A 16,473-nucleotide genomic window follows, 5' to 3' on the forward strand; every position below is an offset into this window, starting at 1 on the left:
TGGTTCATTAGTTGGAGTAATGCGTTCTTACCAGTGGCAGAATATGACTTCTCTGTTGGGACATGGGGTCTCCTAATTAACATCCTGGCAGGTGGCATTGTCCTAAACAAGGAGAATTTTGAAGTCTGTAACCTGGGCCTTTCATTTATTTCTGTTACTGGTAGAGAGAACTTTCAAAATCTTTTTCTAGCCCTGGGGTACTCAATGCAATAAAAAAGCAAAAGCTTTAGCGTGCAGTCTCCTTCTGCACTGCTGCCCAGCAGAAAGGTCAAACTATCTTTTGGCAGCCTTAAAGCCCAAGGCAGTTTCCTCTTCATTACATCCAATACGGATTGCATACCCACCACCTTCAATACAACGTTATGTCTAATTTAGCTTTTAAACTAACATTTCTGCATAGCCACAGGCTTACTAGCATCACTCAAAAACTGATTTGAACTCATGACAGTTGTTATGTGAAAAGATATATCATGATTAAAAACACAAACTGCAGCGATGCTGGAAGTCAGATCCTACTGGCATGAATGTGGAACAGATAAGATGGATGCTGCAGCACAGCCACAACAGAGATGCGCTACGCATTTCATCTACTGCAGTCCATAACATATATACATTCATATGTGGACATTCATTAATCATCTTCATCTTAATGAAGTTGTACAAGGCCAACTGCAACTCAGCTGGCACACTTCAGTACACCTGGGCAGCTCAGGACATCTTGCCATGGAAAACGGGTGGTAAAAAAATCACAGGATGGAAAACAGTTAATAAAAGCAGTTCGGTGTTTTGCAATAATGTAACTCCAAACCAAATGGACAGAAAGAGACAGAGAGCAGCTTGGTACTGAAGTTACAAGTTCCCAGTTTCAAGGAATGCCTGAGTAGATGGGTGGAATCTGACAGAGCAGCATAAATTCATGAGTAACACAGAGGATGGGAAGTGAAGAGGCAATGATATGGTTGCTATCTCTTCTACTACAAGAATGAGAGGACATCAAATAAAGATATCAAATAGTGGGTTCAAAACAAAAGCAGGTGGTTCAACACACCACACACAGTTCAGCTGCAAAAACCCTTCCACAGGATTTAGTTGCTTGCAGCATGCAAGGAGTTCAAATAACTGGCTAAGGTAAGGGAATTAAATTCATGAAAGGTTCTTCAAAACATAGAAAACATATCTGGCTCTGGAAGTCCCCCCATCAGATATCTACTGCTACTGACTGTCAGAAATGGGAAACCAAGTTGAATTGTCTGATCCTGTGTGGCTGCTCTGAGTGCAGGTCCACGTTCTCCCCAGCAGCAGCAATTATCTCCAGGGGCTCTCAGTTCTCATCAGCTGAACGACAATGAGAGCCATGCTGTACTACTACACTTGCACAAAGCCACAGATCATGATACCGTATCAAATCACGCCAAGAGTACTGCTATGGAGCAACTCTAACTTCAGTTACTGGTGCAGAGTGGGAAAGTTGTGTGGGTTTTTTATGATTACAACTGTTAGTTAAGTTTTGCCATTTAGACAACTGTAGGAGGAAAAGAGCATAATAAGTACGTTAATATAAATGCAAAGCAAGTTTTCACACCCCTGTTCCCTCCTGTTGTTACTCGAACTCCAGGCTGCCCTGAACCCAGTCAGAAGTCAGCATCAGAGGAGCTGTGCGGTACAACACGCTTATGTAACCACAGCTGTCTCCTTCTGGGTTTGTTGAAACAGATGCTTTGGGGTTTCTTTCAAACACTGTTTCTTCCAGAATTAAATTTGCAGACTGATGAAATGCTGAATAAGCTGGCTTTAACAAAACATCGTGTGTCCTTGTACTCTCAAATACGAAGGATCAGTGAGAGTTCACCTGCTACAGAAAGCACTGCCTTCCCCTCATCACATCTACATTCGCTGCCAAACATCTGCGCGGTGTAGCGCTGCCTGGAGTCCAGGCTGCGCCAAGGAAAAACGCAAACATCCTCATCATCATTCCCTGGCCGTTTTGGGAACATGCTAAAGCACCTGTGCACCAATTTGCTTTGCTAGGGGATCACACAAAGCCAGTAGGGGAGGAAAATGCAGAAGAAGACCTCGCCCGGAGAGCAGAAGCGGGCTGGAGGGAGAGCTGGAGGGCAAGAAGGTGAGAGCGAGCCGCGGCTCTCGACGAGGCGGTGGGGAAGTTTCTGCTGGTGGAGGGTGGGGTGGCTGGGAGGAGGAGGAGGAGGATGGGGGAGAAGGAGGAGGATGGGGGTGAAGTAGGATGAGAGGAAGAAGGAGGATGATGGGGAGGATGGGGGTGAAGGAGGAGGAGGATGGGGAGAAGGGGGAAGATGGGGAGAAGGAGGATGAGAGGGAGACGGAGGATGAGGAGGAGGATGGGGGAGAAAGAGGAGGATGGGGGGAGGAGAAGGAGGATGGGAGGGAGGAGGAGGAAGATGGGGAGGGCGGCAGCAGCCCTGCCCGCAGAGCTCCCCGCCCGCAGCGAGGCGCGGAGGGCGGTGTAGTCGCGGAGCTGCCTACACTTCCCAAGGAGCCGCCGATCCGCGCGGCGCCGGGGCCGTGGGAGCGCGGCACCTGGCTGGGCGGAGCTGGCCCCGCTGAGGGCTGCGGGCGGGCGCGGTGCCGCGGTGACGGGCGGCGGCGAGCGGCGGCGGGCGCGGCCCCTCCTGCGCGCCATGAGCACCGGCACAGGTAAAGGGGCAGGGGGAGACGGCTGGAAATTGTTATCGTCGGGAAAAAAATCCGAGAAAATCTGTGTGTGCGCGTATATCGTCGGGGAGCTGCGGTGCGGGGCTCCGAGCATCCCCCGGCACCCCCGGGGGCAGCAATGGGGTGTCTCGCCCCGTTCCCGCAGCCCCGTGCGGGTGAGCCCTCCCGCTGCTGCCCCCTCCCCGCCCGGCATCCCGCGGCTCCTCCGGCTGCGGTGTTTGGGTTAAAAACTCGACATCACGGGGATGGAGAAGGTGAAAATCCCGTAGGTTTCGTGGAGCCCTAGTTAGGATCGCCCCCCTGAGGGATCCAGTTGCCTAAGGCAATGCAGAAGTAATGTATCCTGGGATATATGCGGCATTTGGAAACTGACTTGTGTTTTGGAAACTGAATTTTGTATTTTCCAGCAATTCGGCATTCGTCTGTGTCGTGTGGCAGCAGGAGGTGGTTACTTCAGAGCGTAGCTGATGGTGAAATATTACAGTCCTTGAGGCAAATACAGGGTTGTGCCTATGGGAAAGGGGGAGGCTTTGAGAGTTGATTGTGTGTTTCATTGCTGAGGGTAACCGTAGCTGCTAAATATACCCTCTGCCACAATAACAGGGAGATGTTGAATAGCTACAATTACATGGTGACTGTGTGTCAACATGCTTAATCATATCATATCCTCACAGCAAGCCAAATGAGAGCCTCGCGCAAACAAAGAGGAAAATGAGCTCCCTGTTAAAACAGAGCAAGACCTGGGGTCAGGCACCTGCCAGGGACTTAAGCTAAAAACCTAGTTAGGCATTTCCTCCTATTCGTTGATGGTGTAGATATTTCCATGTGTGCCGATCATCCGTGGTCCCGCATGGTCTGTGGGTCAAACATGCAGTGCTGGTGGGTCATTCCTCTCTGGGGAAGTGCCCGGGCCAAGACAGGTGCTCAGGAGCGTAGGTGAGAGCAGTGTAAGCCTGTGCTGCAAGGGTGAATTGAACCGGATGCTAGAAATCCTGACTCTGTTCTCTGTCTCCAAAGGGAATCAAAATCGTTAGTGTGGATGGTGACATCTGCATTGAAGATGATTAAACTCTGGTACAGAATCCTATCCTTGCTTACTTGTCTGTAATTTCAAACAGAAGAATATGAAATACTGTGAAACATTTAAATTTTGTAGCAACAGAGGGAGTATTACAGTGCAAAGTTGTATTTTTGTAATATTTGAAATGCCAGTTAAATAGAATTTATAAACCCAGTAGAAGTCAGTGCATAACGTTCTGGTGCAGAGGAGACTTGACACAATTCTACCTCAGTAATTGCACCAAACATGATGTAAATGAAATAGCAAAAATGAACAGTGCCAAGGTAAAAATAACATCCTGGGAAAAAAGAGACCATGAAAGTTCTTAGCTCTCATTTGAAAGTATAACTGGCAGTTTTAGGAGTATTGGTTTTAAGTTTAGGTTTGGCTTTGATGTTTCCAAATTTTCAATTTGGTGTTTACTACAACAGAAAGATATGTCTGGTTCTGCAAAGAAAATAAGGGTGCAATGTGGTATTAAAATCCACTCTACATAGGGTTCAAGGAATTGATGCACTGTTTGGTAATACAGGAGAAATCCCCAGTCTTCTTGTTACTCTCGAGATGGAGTAAACTGTTGTGGATCTGTGTTTGTTACTCCAGAAACATGTACTCTCTGTCCCTTCTGGTATTGATGCAACACATCAGCAGCTATCTGTATCATGCAACCCCACAACCCTGTCTTGCCATTTAGATGTTAGATTTGGCTTCAGGTATAAAGATGTGTGTGTTTGGTAAACTTGATTTAGTTTGTAATACATAAGACACAGCTAGTATTAATTCAAGTGGTCTAGTAGTATATACCTTGAGCTATAATTCTGTTTTAAATCTAGAAAGCATATGATCATGTGGCATAGTAAAACAGAGCTCAAATGCATTATTACGTATGTTGTCATTAGATTCTTCCATGTGTAATATTTCTCAACTAACTTCCATATACTTCCCATTAATCCCATCCAAATCTGTTTATGAGAACTCATTCACTGCCCTTTTCATGTGTATTTGCATGGCATGGCTGTGCTTTTAGGATTCTAAATGTATTTTTGAGAGTTTCTAGTATAGTTTTCAGTCTAATATTTCAGTTCTGTGCCATCTTGAAATCATAGCAAGAAGAACAGAGTAAACTAGAAATTTTAGATTGAGAAAATTAGGTTCCCATCGATTACCATAAATAAGTTAATGTGATAGCTATTATTTAAGTGCAAAAAGTTTGCTTTCCTAAAATGTAGGGTCCTGACTTTATTCTTTGCCTAATCCACATCCCTCAGGACTGCGAACTCCGCCAGTGCATGATCACTACAGCCCAGGCTGTTTCCAGTCTTGACATTGCGCATTAGCTCACTTGCATTTGTGATCATCAGGTGCAGTATCACGCCCCTCTGGTAGGGCTGTCTGTTTCGTGGCTTTCGAAATTATCCTCAGTGGACTACAGGAGTCTTCTGGATTGCTTATAGCTTGCCGTGCTACTTTTCCAGCAGATGTAGGAGCGGTTGAAGTCTCCCAGCAGGACGGGAGCCTACAAGCGCAATGCCTAGAATAAGAAGGCTTCACCAGAAGGATCTTGGTTGGGCAGCCTGTAGCAGACACAAACCACAAGATCACCTTTGTTGCGTTGGTCTCTGATTCTTACCCATAAGCTTTTAACCTGCTCGTGGCTATTCTTCAGAGACATCTCTTTGCACTCTAGCCATTTCTTGATGTAGAGGCAATACCTCTGTGCCTTCTTCCCAGCTTGTCCCTTCTGAACAGCCTGTAGCCATAGATAGTCACATTCCAGTCATGGGATTCATCCCACCCAGTTTCAGTGATGGCAACCAGATCATAGCTTGCTAGCTGCATGGTGGCTTCCAGCTCCTCCTGTTTGTTGTCCACGCTGCATGCATTGGTGTAGAGGCACTGCAGCTGGGCTGATGGCCGTGCCACCTTCTTAGCAAAACACCCCTTAATTGCTTTGAGGCATTTCATTGGTGTTTCCCTCTTAGATTCAATTAAATTAAATGTCATGACACAAATTCACATGGCTATTTAGTCTTTGAACTATTATATTAGAGGGAAAATTTGATTATGTGGATCAGAGAACGGCTAATGGAGTGTTACAACCCAATGGAGGAGGAACAGTCATTCTGATTGCAAAAAAGGTTGGTCACGCAGAGTCCTGCTCTGTTTGGGAGATAATTCCTTTTCAAGGTTCACATGCAAAAATGCTGATAGGAATCCTCTTTGTAGACAATAGTACGGCTGTCTTGGACTGTAGTTATTATTCTAAATGTTTTACTTTCAGCACTAGTAGAAGAGAGCATTGAATGACTAGATACATACAGCAAAAGTTTAGCTTGCTTTGAAGTTCTCCAGCTAATGAATGCGTAAAGGTCATAACACACAAACCTCCAAGTTTTGAAATTAAACAGAATTACAACTACTTCATTCCATTTCCATTTTAGCTGTGTTTCCCTGAAAAAATAAGCAATGGCACAAATATCCTAATGTTATTTTCTTCCTTTGAAATTGATTTGTATAGAATATATGTTTTTTCTTAGATTGTAAAATATAGGAAGCCATATCTTAGGTTCTTTAAGTTTTTGGTTCAGGATTCTTCTTTACAGCTCTTTAGAAAAGGATTTCAGCTCAGTACATGACATCTGTTAAATGGCATCATGTTCTTGGACCGTAAGAATGTACAGCGCAGTTACGAAGGGATGAAATAGGTCAGAAGACATTATCAGGTGATGGTACATCAGCTTGAAACTCCTGACTGCAGGACGTCCTGGTGGCCACAGGCCTTTATGTGCTGCAGGAGATCTCTGGAAAGGTGGCTAGTTCTGCTTTAAAAATCCCAGGCTTTGTGAGCAAGATCTATTTCTTGCCAATTTGCCTGTTTGCAACACAGCGCCTGCACCGTAAGGAGCACCCTCTGTGGCTGGTATCGGTACACATCTGTCTGCCATTTCCATACAGTGTTAAACTCAGTTAACTTTCAGTTTTGCTTCTCAGCTCATTAGTGGCTTATATAGAATCATAGAGTGCTTTTGGTTGGAAGGGAACTTTACAAGTCATCTAGTCCACCCTCCCTGTAGAAGCAGGGACATCTTCCACTAGAACAGGTGGCTCAGAGCCATATCCAACCTGACCTTGAATGTTTACAGGGATAGGGCCTCCGCTATTTCCCTGGGCAACCTGTTCCAGTGCTTCACCACCCATATGGTAAAAATCTGTTCTTTATATCCAGTCTAAATCTACCCTCCCTTAATACACTTAATGCACAATAATCAGTTTTGTCATAAAACCATAGATGGCTAAGAAATGTAAAGAAAATAGAAATATTAATCAAAGCATGTCTACTAGGGTAACCTTTTCCCTGTCTTACCTTTTTCTGTGCAATGGGCTGGCCGACATTCATGGAGAAGCAAGGAAACACTGATTATTTCTTTTTTGTCTGATTTAACAAATCATTCCCTCTCTGCGCTACACAAATTCAGGCTTTTAGCAATGGAAAACAATCTATCTTGACAGTTGTTAATCTTAAGCTCGGTGCTGCATTTTTCAGTCCTGCTAGGGCATTGCTGGTGCCATTAAGTCACCTTTGGACCTTAGGTTCTCAAACCAAACATCCAGCACTCACGGTAGTGCATTAAACATATTTATGAGGAAATGGGCTGTGCTGCTTGGGGTTTTTGAAGTAGGGGTCTGTAAGCATCTGGATGAGAGGAGGCACAGCCAGCAGAGTTGTGGCTCTGCACAGGCAGGGGAGTGGATGGGCTTTTGAGATTATTGGACAATTTGCTGGCTTGCAGTCAGCATCTTTAAATATAACCTTCAGGCAAATATTTCTGAATTTGGATTATTCCCTGTGTCAAGATCCATTAGCAGTGTGTCAAGGTCCTTAACTGTTACCATCTGAAATGCTGGAATGTTTTTTCACAGCTTATTAGTTGATGTTCATGCTCTGAAAAGTAGATGGAGTATTGTTTTGCATGAAGCATAGTTAGTTATTTTTCCATTTCAGAAAAGGAATGTGAGAGGAATATAAACTCCATTCAGCGAATATTTGTGTCTGCTTTAGGAGCCATTTTTCTCCCTTTCTTTGTAAGACCAAATCAGTCTTCTACTGACATTAGTCAAACTGACCAATAACTCTGTTTTGGAGGTTCTCTGGATCCTGTAGAACAAATTGTTTGACCTGTAGTTGAAGGGGAAAAAAGTCTAAATGCAATTGGCCATGAAAAATAAACATTCCTAAATTGTAAATTATTACTAGTGATACTTTAAAAAGACTTTAATGTTCTTGTAATATGGTTTGGGGTTTGGGTTTTTTTTTCTCTTTAGAAATTATTAATTTAAATAATAGTGTCATTGTGAAACAGTAACAAACCCCAGCTGCTCCTCTTGGTGCATATGAGGAACAAGTGTGGTATCTGAATTCTTACTGCATAGTTGCTGCTCACAAACACAGCACCAGTTCCTTGGAATTTTTTAAGTACCTCTTCTATCATTTCATTTCTAGTATGAAATGTGGTTGTCCCAATTTCTTTCTGTTTCCTCTTGCCAAGCTCATTTGAGCTTCAGAGGGGAAAACATAAAATTCCTCACCCATAGTGGTTTATGGAGTTAAATAACTGGTTATAGTATAAATGTGGAGCACTAAGCATACAGTAGTTATGTTTCTTCAAGTCCATTTCATAGGATAAGTAAAAATCAAATCCCTGTGACGTTGTTCATATGGTGAAATCCTTGGTGAGGTAGGAGTTAAAGTTTGATGCCTATCATGTGAAGAAGAAGCCACAGAACCTGTTCTGCTTGAGTGTGTCATGCAAGAGATTTTTTCACTCTAGAAAATAGGTCGTATACTTACTTCCTCTCACAGATGTGTCACTTGAGAGTTCATGGATAGCAGGAAGTTTCAGAAGTAATACATAAGGCAGTTTACTAGTTGATGTCTAATATACACTGGGATCTTCTCTGCTGAGCAACGTTAAGTGGGACTAAATATGCAGTGATTAATTTGGAGAGTTCTTGATCACAGACCACTGCAGGTTTTGCTTGACTAATTTCTATACTATATTCATTGAGATACATTTGTAAATCCCAGATTGCCACAAATATTGCAGTTTAAAATGATGTAAATGCTCTGTAAGTCACAAAAAATATTTTTAGTGTCGTTGTTTTCATATAAGTCACTTTTGTTTACAGTTTCATAAACAGTTTGCTCCGTTTACAAATTCTCTACCTCTCTTTTCCTGTTGATGTTCTCAGTATTGCAAACTTAACTGGGATCTGCAAGTTAAACAGGTATTTCCGTTCTTTACTGGTTAAAGGAGGATTTTTTATAGAGTTCAGCTGACCAGTTTGGCTTTACAAAATCCTGTAGGGTTTGCCTTGCTTCTGTTTCTTTTGCTGTTGCAATATCAGTAGCATGAAAGCAATCACTCAGTTACAATTTCAGATGCAGCACAGATACAGAGAATCTAATCTTTGAGGTTGCATACCTAATTGTGTAGGGCACAGAGGCTGATGAAAAGCATAGAAATGGGCTGTGTGGCCACTATTACCCTTGATGACAGGAGGTGGGAATGGGTTTGCAGCCAAATCCCGTATCTGGCATACAAGGCAATTGGGAACAGCTGGGTCTGCGTATGTCTGCACCGTGAGCTGCAGTGAGTGTCTGGCAGTGACTCCAACACCTCACCCCTGTGACTTGCACATATGCTCTCTGTTCTGCTATCTGTTAACCTGGCTATAAGTCAGGCACAAAGAGTGCCAATTGTTGTGTTTCTGCTGACGGCCTGAGCCTCTCTGTGCTCTGTAGCTCCTGCTCTGCTCAGACTAAAGAAAGCCCCGTGTTCTGGCATTTGCTTTGGACCAACAATGGAAATGTGCCTGAGCACGGGTGGGAAGTACACGCTGACAGTAAGAGAGCAGTGTTGGTTTGCATGCTGCCTTGAACCTCCCCATGACTAATAGTGACTTGGGTCACTATTGGGTCACTGGTGAGACCGCACCTTGAGTACTGTGTTCAGTTCTGGGCCCCTCACCACGAGAAGGATGTTGAGGCTCTGGAGAGCATCCAGAGAAGAGCAACGAAGCTGGTGAGGGGCTGGAGAACAAGTCTTATGAGGAACGGCTGAGAGAGCTGGGCTTGTTTAGCCTGGAGAAGAGGAGGCTGAGGGGAGACCTCACTGCTCTCTACAACTACCTGAAAGGAGGTTGTGGAGAGGAGAGAGCTGGGCTCTTCTCCCAAGTGACAGGGGACAGGACAAGGGGGAATGGCCTCAAGCTCCGCCAGGGGAGGTTCAGGCTGAATATTAGAAAAGAATTCTTCACGGAAAGAGTCATCGGGCACTGGAACAGGCTGCCCAGGGAGGGGGTTGAGTTGCCTTCCCTGGACGTGTTTAAGGAACGGGTGGATGAAGTGCTTATGGACATGGTTTAAGGGAGTGTTAGGAATGGTTGGACTCGATGATCCAGTGGGTCCTTTCCAACCTGGTGATTCTATGATTGGGTAGTATCCCCACCTGCTTGGTTAACAAGGAACTACTGAAGAGGGTCCAGCACAGGGGCTACAAAGATGGTTAGGGGAGTGGAGCATCTCTTTTATGAGGAAAGGCTGAGATCTGGGTCAGTTTAGCCTGGAGAAGAGAATGCTGAGAGGGGATCTTATCAATGCTTATAGATATCTGAAGGCAGGAGTGAGAAGGATGGGGCCAGACTCTTCTCAGCAGTGCAGAGCAACAGGGCAAGGGGCAACAGGCACAAATTGGAACACAGGGAGTTCTACCTGAACACGAGGAAAAAAATCTTTACTGTGGGGGTGACAGAGCACTGGAACGCCCTGCCCAGGTATGTTTTGGTTTCTCCCCCTCTCAAGATATTCAAAACCTGCCTGGATGTGTTCCTGTGCAACCTGCTGTAGGTGAACCTGCTCTAGCAGAGAGGTTGTACTAGATGATCTCCAGAGGTTCCTTCCAACCTCAGCCATTCTGTGATTCTGTGAACAGAGTCCAGACCCAAATCCTACTGGGGTTTGTGTAGCGACTGTGATGAGAGGAGCTGCTATGAGCATCTCTTCAGTATAGGGCTTGCAAGGAGATGTGGGGGTGTCTGGAAAATAGAATACCAAGGGAAATTGAATTGTGGTCTTCAGCCCCTTGATGAGTGGGTAGAGGGAAGAAGGAGCCAAGCTCCTCTCACAGGTGCATGGAAAAAGGGTGAGAGGCAGCAGTCAGGAGGTGTAGCAAGGAAAATTCCTGTTGGTTGTAAGGAAAAGAAAAATCACAATGAGAGTGCCTGAAACCTGGAGGAGGGTGCCTAGAGAAACCTCCAACCTCAGTGATTTTCTAAATCTATTTGGTAAAGGCCTGAGCAACCTAACCTAACTGTGACAATTGCCCTCCTGTGGGTTGGATGTCTGGACACCTGGTACAAAATTTTCTATGGGTATCTGAAGCCACCATTGAGTGAGGCTGCAGATCTCCCATTGAGCAGCTACAGAGATGTATGGGCAGGTTAATCTTGAATGTCTTGCATGGCCGTTTACCAGTGAGTCTTCCTGGCCATGTTTTGATGGCTCATTCCTGCCTTGGAAAATTGGAGAAAAACTAGTGTCAGCTTCTTTTATGAACATTTGTGAGCTTTCCTGCATCAGGCCCTGTAGTGGAACAGTTTATGTACCACAAGTCTGTTGAACAGTTGTCTAAAAGATGCAGACCTCTCCCGCAGGTTATGTATGTGCAGGTGCAGAGCCCCTTCTTGAGTGGGATGGAGAGTTTTGTGTGAACATCTGGCTTCTCCGTCCTTGCTGAGACTTTGAGAAGTGCTAAGCATCCATCACCCATGAGTGAAATCACTGTCAACTGCAGAGTATTTTGTCACTCTGAAACCTGGGCATTTATTTATGTGCCTTAGTACAGAAGCACATGTAAACATTTTAACATCTTTATTCTAATAACTGTGTTTTTTTCATGGTACAAAACTAAGATAATGAGCATCTTGGAGACTGTATTAATGTGTCCTTTGCGTGTGAGAACAACCAAAGCATTTCTAGCATCTTCTTTAAGGCTTCTGTCCCTACAAAACATAAGATCTTTAATAGTAAGCATTTGTATTTCAGTTTGCCATATGCCACATTTATTGTCATTATTTAAGATCATAACACTTGTTGTATGAGCTCAGACTAAGTGTCAGTGTGGCCCAGTAGCCTGTGTCCAGCTGTCCCCATCATCCTCACCTAGGAACCACCATTAACAGTAGCTTGTTGTGTCCGTCTTGGTCTTGAATATTTTTCAAGATGATACTAAGTGTTGCATCACCTCATGTGCTGAATTTACCTCTTTTTTTGGTACTGTGGCCAAGATTTAATTGTCCACAGAAAACCAGCATAAACAATAAACTTCTATTTATATCTTAATAGAGCAACCCTGTTGCACTGCTGTGGATTTGATTATGTTTATATTACTAATTGAGTTTGACCTAAGCCTGAAGCCTAGCTTGTGCTGAGGTCCCTTGTCTCCTGTTATTTCTAAACTTTGGGGTTAAATAATCTTTCTGAACTGAAGTGATATGGTACATTTTCAGGAAAACTGCTGAAGCAATAAGCACCCATTTTACATTTCTTTCCACGGATCTACAATTTTAACTTGCAATATGCCTGAGCTTTTTTCCAAGGTCAAGGTTGATTTTCTGTGGGAACAACACAGCCTGTGTCCTGTAAAGAATATAAGACTGACGTTAGGGTGACGCTGCCACTTCTCTGAAGAAATGCTTGGCTGGGCTTTCTGCATCTCATCTCTGAAGCATATAAGGTCTACATGGATCTAGAAGCATGCCGTAGTCATGACTGTTTTAGAAAGCAGCAAACAGCACGAACTGCAAATTTAAGTTGGCAGAAGAAGCCTGGCTGTTAAGCTAAAGCTGTCAGAAACTGCCATAACGTTGGTTAGATACTTGCTTGATTTACTCATTCTGTATGTATTAGAAAAAGGCAGCTTCTCAGAGCTTTCCTAAATACAAAGGTGACAATCTTTCTATCACAAGATTGTCACATTCACAAAGGTGAATGCTTTCTATCAGAGGCAGTCCCAGCTTCAATCCTGGTAATTTTGATCTTGCATGTGTGTTTCCTGGGTGCTGCAATGATTTATTTAATAGTGATGGATGCTTTCAGTATAGTGGTTTGCACTACAGACACGGAGCAGCTCACCAATTTCAGTTCTGAAATTCATATTTAAATCTAGTTTCTTGTTTAAACTATTTTTTATAACATTGTCTTGGTTATAAATCAAATTCAATTGCTAAACCGTCCAATCTTCTACTGGTTCTCTGTATGACTGGTTGTTTTCTCTCAAATATCCCGATACTGAGTTTTTTCTGAAAGCAGAGTTTCCTTCCCTCAAGACAACAAAAGATGACATACTTATCACTTTTTCTGATAGTCCATTTCTGTACTTATTACTCTGCTTTCTTACAAAATACTGTACTGGTTTGTATTATTTTTTAAATAATTGTCTGTTTTTCTCTAATTGAAGCTATTTTTCTATATGTGAACCTGAGAATGTATTCAAAGGGGTTGTGCATCCAGTGTTGCTTAGAGACCTTAGCAGTGGGTGAATAGTAAACCATGACACGTTAAGGCAAGCTTCCTCCACTCAGCCTCCCTGTGATACTGTGCTGTGGGTGTGGAAGGCAGGTGATAACACTTGTGCTTTTTGCGTGCTGGAAGGCAAAGGACTGAAATTCAACAGGTAGCCCCTATGGATTTTCTAGGAACATTATGGCAATTATGCTATTGACAAAAAATATATATTGACAAAAAAGATATTTCCACTGAATTTATATTATTTGACTATGAAGATGTCATAAAAATGAGCAGAACGCACCTCTATATAGGATAAACAGCCATATATTTTATTGATACAAGACAGTGACTTAACAGAATCCAGTGGTAAATAGAACATTGGTTTAACAAGATTCTATGGCAAGGTATGCTTAATGATTTACTGCATGGAAGAAACATACAAAGGAAAATTGAGGTGTTAGAATGATTCCAGAGACACTAGAGATGCAAAAGGGTAAGGAAGACCCTCCCATTGAGTCGTGAGCTTCAGAGTGGACAACCTTTCTTTCTAAACTCCTGATGGAGTCTAGGTGCGGATAGGTCCAATCTTAAGTCTCAGACTGTTTATGTTTAATTGAATTATCTATACAGAGTTTATAATAATATTGAGTAACTACATGAATTAGTAATGTTTCATTAGTGTCAATTTAACATGCAGTCAAAGTTACCAAGACAAAATCCAAGTTACCGAACTACAAAGTTAGTCATCATACTGGTTGCTTACCAAAGATCTGCTGTTGATATAAGGTCGCTCTACCTTGAAGAGCAATTTGAGAGTTCTCCCAGCTCCATGGGAGATCACTGCCATGCAGCCACACTCCTTAGCAAGGAGAGCTCACAGGAGCCTCATTTAGGCTTTCATATTTGTAGAATAAAGTAGTTGGCTTTTTGTCAAATTACATGTGGTGGAAAAGGTATGCATGAGACTCCTTGTACCCGCAACTTTCTTTGTTCTTTGACAAACGAGTCATGAAAAAGCCACCTGCTATTCATACATTTATCATGACTGGCGTTTTAAGCTTATATGCGTTGATGTTCACCGTGTAACTCTGCTCCTTTGTGGCTCTTCAGAGAACAGAATGGAACTGGGGAAAGTCTTGGATGGGCTACAGCTCAGGCCTTTACCTCCTCCAGAGCCTGCACCAAACCACCACCAGTCTGGTCAAGGTGCTAAATGCACCTGTTGCAGAAGAATTAACAGTTACTGAAGAAGCTATAATGGTCACAGGCTATTTGGCATTTGACAGCTATGTATAGCACTTGAGCACTGGGAAGGAAAGACTTTGGATGGACAGTAGGGGCTACGCATCCAGGAGAGCTGTTGTACTAGCCTGCAAACGAGTCACCCTATGTGTTTCACTCCTTTTTTGCCTCTAGGCTGCAATTCTCTTCTGAGAAAAGAAGGCTGTGGAGAGATTTTATACCAATCCTCTAGTACTTAAAGAGGGCCTATTGGAAAGATAGGGACAGACTCTTTAGCAAGGCCTGACAGGACAAGGGGTAATGCTTTTAAGCTAAGGGAGGGTAGATTGAGACTGGATATAAGGAAGATATTTTTACAAAGAGAGTGGTGATACACTGGAACATGTTGTCCAGCGAGGTTTGTTTCCCCATCGCTGGAAACACTGAAGGTCAGGTTGGATGTGGCTCTGAGAAACCTGATTTAGTTAAAGATGTCCTTGCTCCTGCAAGGGAATTGGACTAGATGACTTGTAAGGGTCTTTTCCAACCCAAAGCATTCTGAGATCTTACTGTTAGTGTTAAAGTCTCTTTTGCTCAATCTATTTAGAGTTTTGTTCCATCCATCTGTGTAAGCATCCTAAAATGTTATGCCCTATAAGAAATAATTAATGCAATAGAAAATTGGAAAACTTTAAATACAAATAATGTAATTAATAGGGTTATTGCTGTTATATTAATATTCCCTGTATTTTATCTGACCGGGGAGGTGATACTGTCTCGGGCTTTGCTCACCGTATAAACAGCCAAACTGTTTTTGGTCCCAGGCTGAAAGATAACATCATCCCTTTAGGAAGTTTCCACTATACTTCACAGGAACTCCTTCCTTTTTTGGTAGGATGTATCACTCTACAGTTATGTTCTCTGATGTCAGGGTTTCCCTTTGGTAGAATTTCATTATAGTACTGTTTGTGCTGCCTATTTTTATAAATATTCAGCTGTTTAATAGTACTTTTCATCAGTTGCAGAGCTTTCAGAAGAGAGGTGAATTCACTTGTGCACATATGGGAACTGAGAACAGATCTGTGACTTGTGTTTGGTAGGATTAGTCAAGAGGGAAAGAATTTGAAATACTGAAGCCTGAATTAACTATTGCATCTGTTTGGTCACTGTGACTTCACATGCATAAGGCTATATACATTTTGGATTGGTTTTGGCTTTGGCGTGAGTAGCTGACGTTTGCAGAAGTAAGAAAGGAAAATGTATTCTTTATTTATTTGCCATCTTCCACTAAGTTTTGAAAAATAAAATCTAATCCTTAGGCTGTCCAGCATCTCAAAGAGGGAAAGAGAACGGGAAGAGTTGGGCTTGAAAGAACCAGCTGCAACAAAGCCAGGTTCCTGCTGTTCAATCCATGCATGAGGCAGCCTAAATAGTCCCCCCTTTGCTTTTTGTTTTTCTCTGAATCGTATCCACAAGGAGATTTCATTCCAAAAAGAAATCAGGATTGTAACTGATGTCACCCATCAGAGAAGACTGCACATATAAAATACTTAAAAAGAAAAAAAATCCCATTAAGGACCTGACCTTGGAAAATGTTTTTTATTTTTACACACTAAGAAAAGGCTGCACGTACTGGCACCCGAGCTGCAAGTGTGCAGCCCCACCAAGGAATCTGTGCAGCCCTCAGTGACGTGTGTCCCAGAAGACCCCTGCCAGCAGCTGCCACTGTCACTCGCCGGTTGTTTAAAGCTCTTTAAAGGGGACTTAACATGGCAAAGAGATAACACGCAGCTCTTTCCTCTAGAGGCAGGCCTAAGTTAATAGTTCTTCAAAGGCCAGTAGTATAGATATGTGCAGAAAAATGGAAAAGCCCCTACTTTTCTCTCTGCTCACCCACCTCCCTTTACCAGCTGGCTAGGGATGCTGGGGATGG

General features: G+C 43.2%; 1 protein-coding gene across 12 annotated transcripts in view; it reads left to right on the top strand.

Annotated features, from left to right (window-relative positions):
• The first annotated feature begins 1,835 nt into the window (after positions 1–1,835).
• Positions 1,836–16,473, top strand: part of ABLIM2 (actin binding LIM protein family member 2) — a 156,265-nt gene continuing 141,627 nt past the window's right edge. For 2 of the 12 annotated variants that reach the window (XM_054066437.1, XM_054066432.1), the window contains exon 1: positions 1,838–2,122. In XM_054066437.1, the coding sequence (XP_053922412.1) occupies positions 2,059–2,122 (64 nt within the window). In that variant the 5' untranslated portion in view covers positions 1,838–2,058. Of the gene's footprint in view, positions 2,123–2,513; positions 2,674–16,473 lie in introns of those variants that run through there. The other 10 variants (XM_054066435.1, XM_054066424.1, XM_054066436.1 and 7 more) reach the window with 8 other exon arrangements.

The sequence above is a fragment of the Cuculus canorus genome, chromosome 4 (genome assembly GCF_017976375.1).
Source record: "Cuculus canorus isolate bCucCan1 chromosome 4, bCucCan1.pri, whole genome shotgun sequence".
Lineage (NCBI taxonomy): Eukaryota > Metazoa > Chordata > Aves > Cuculiformes > Cuculidae > Cuculus > Cuculus canorus.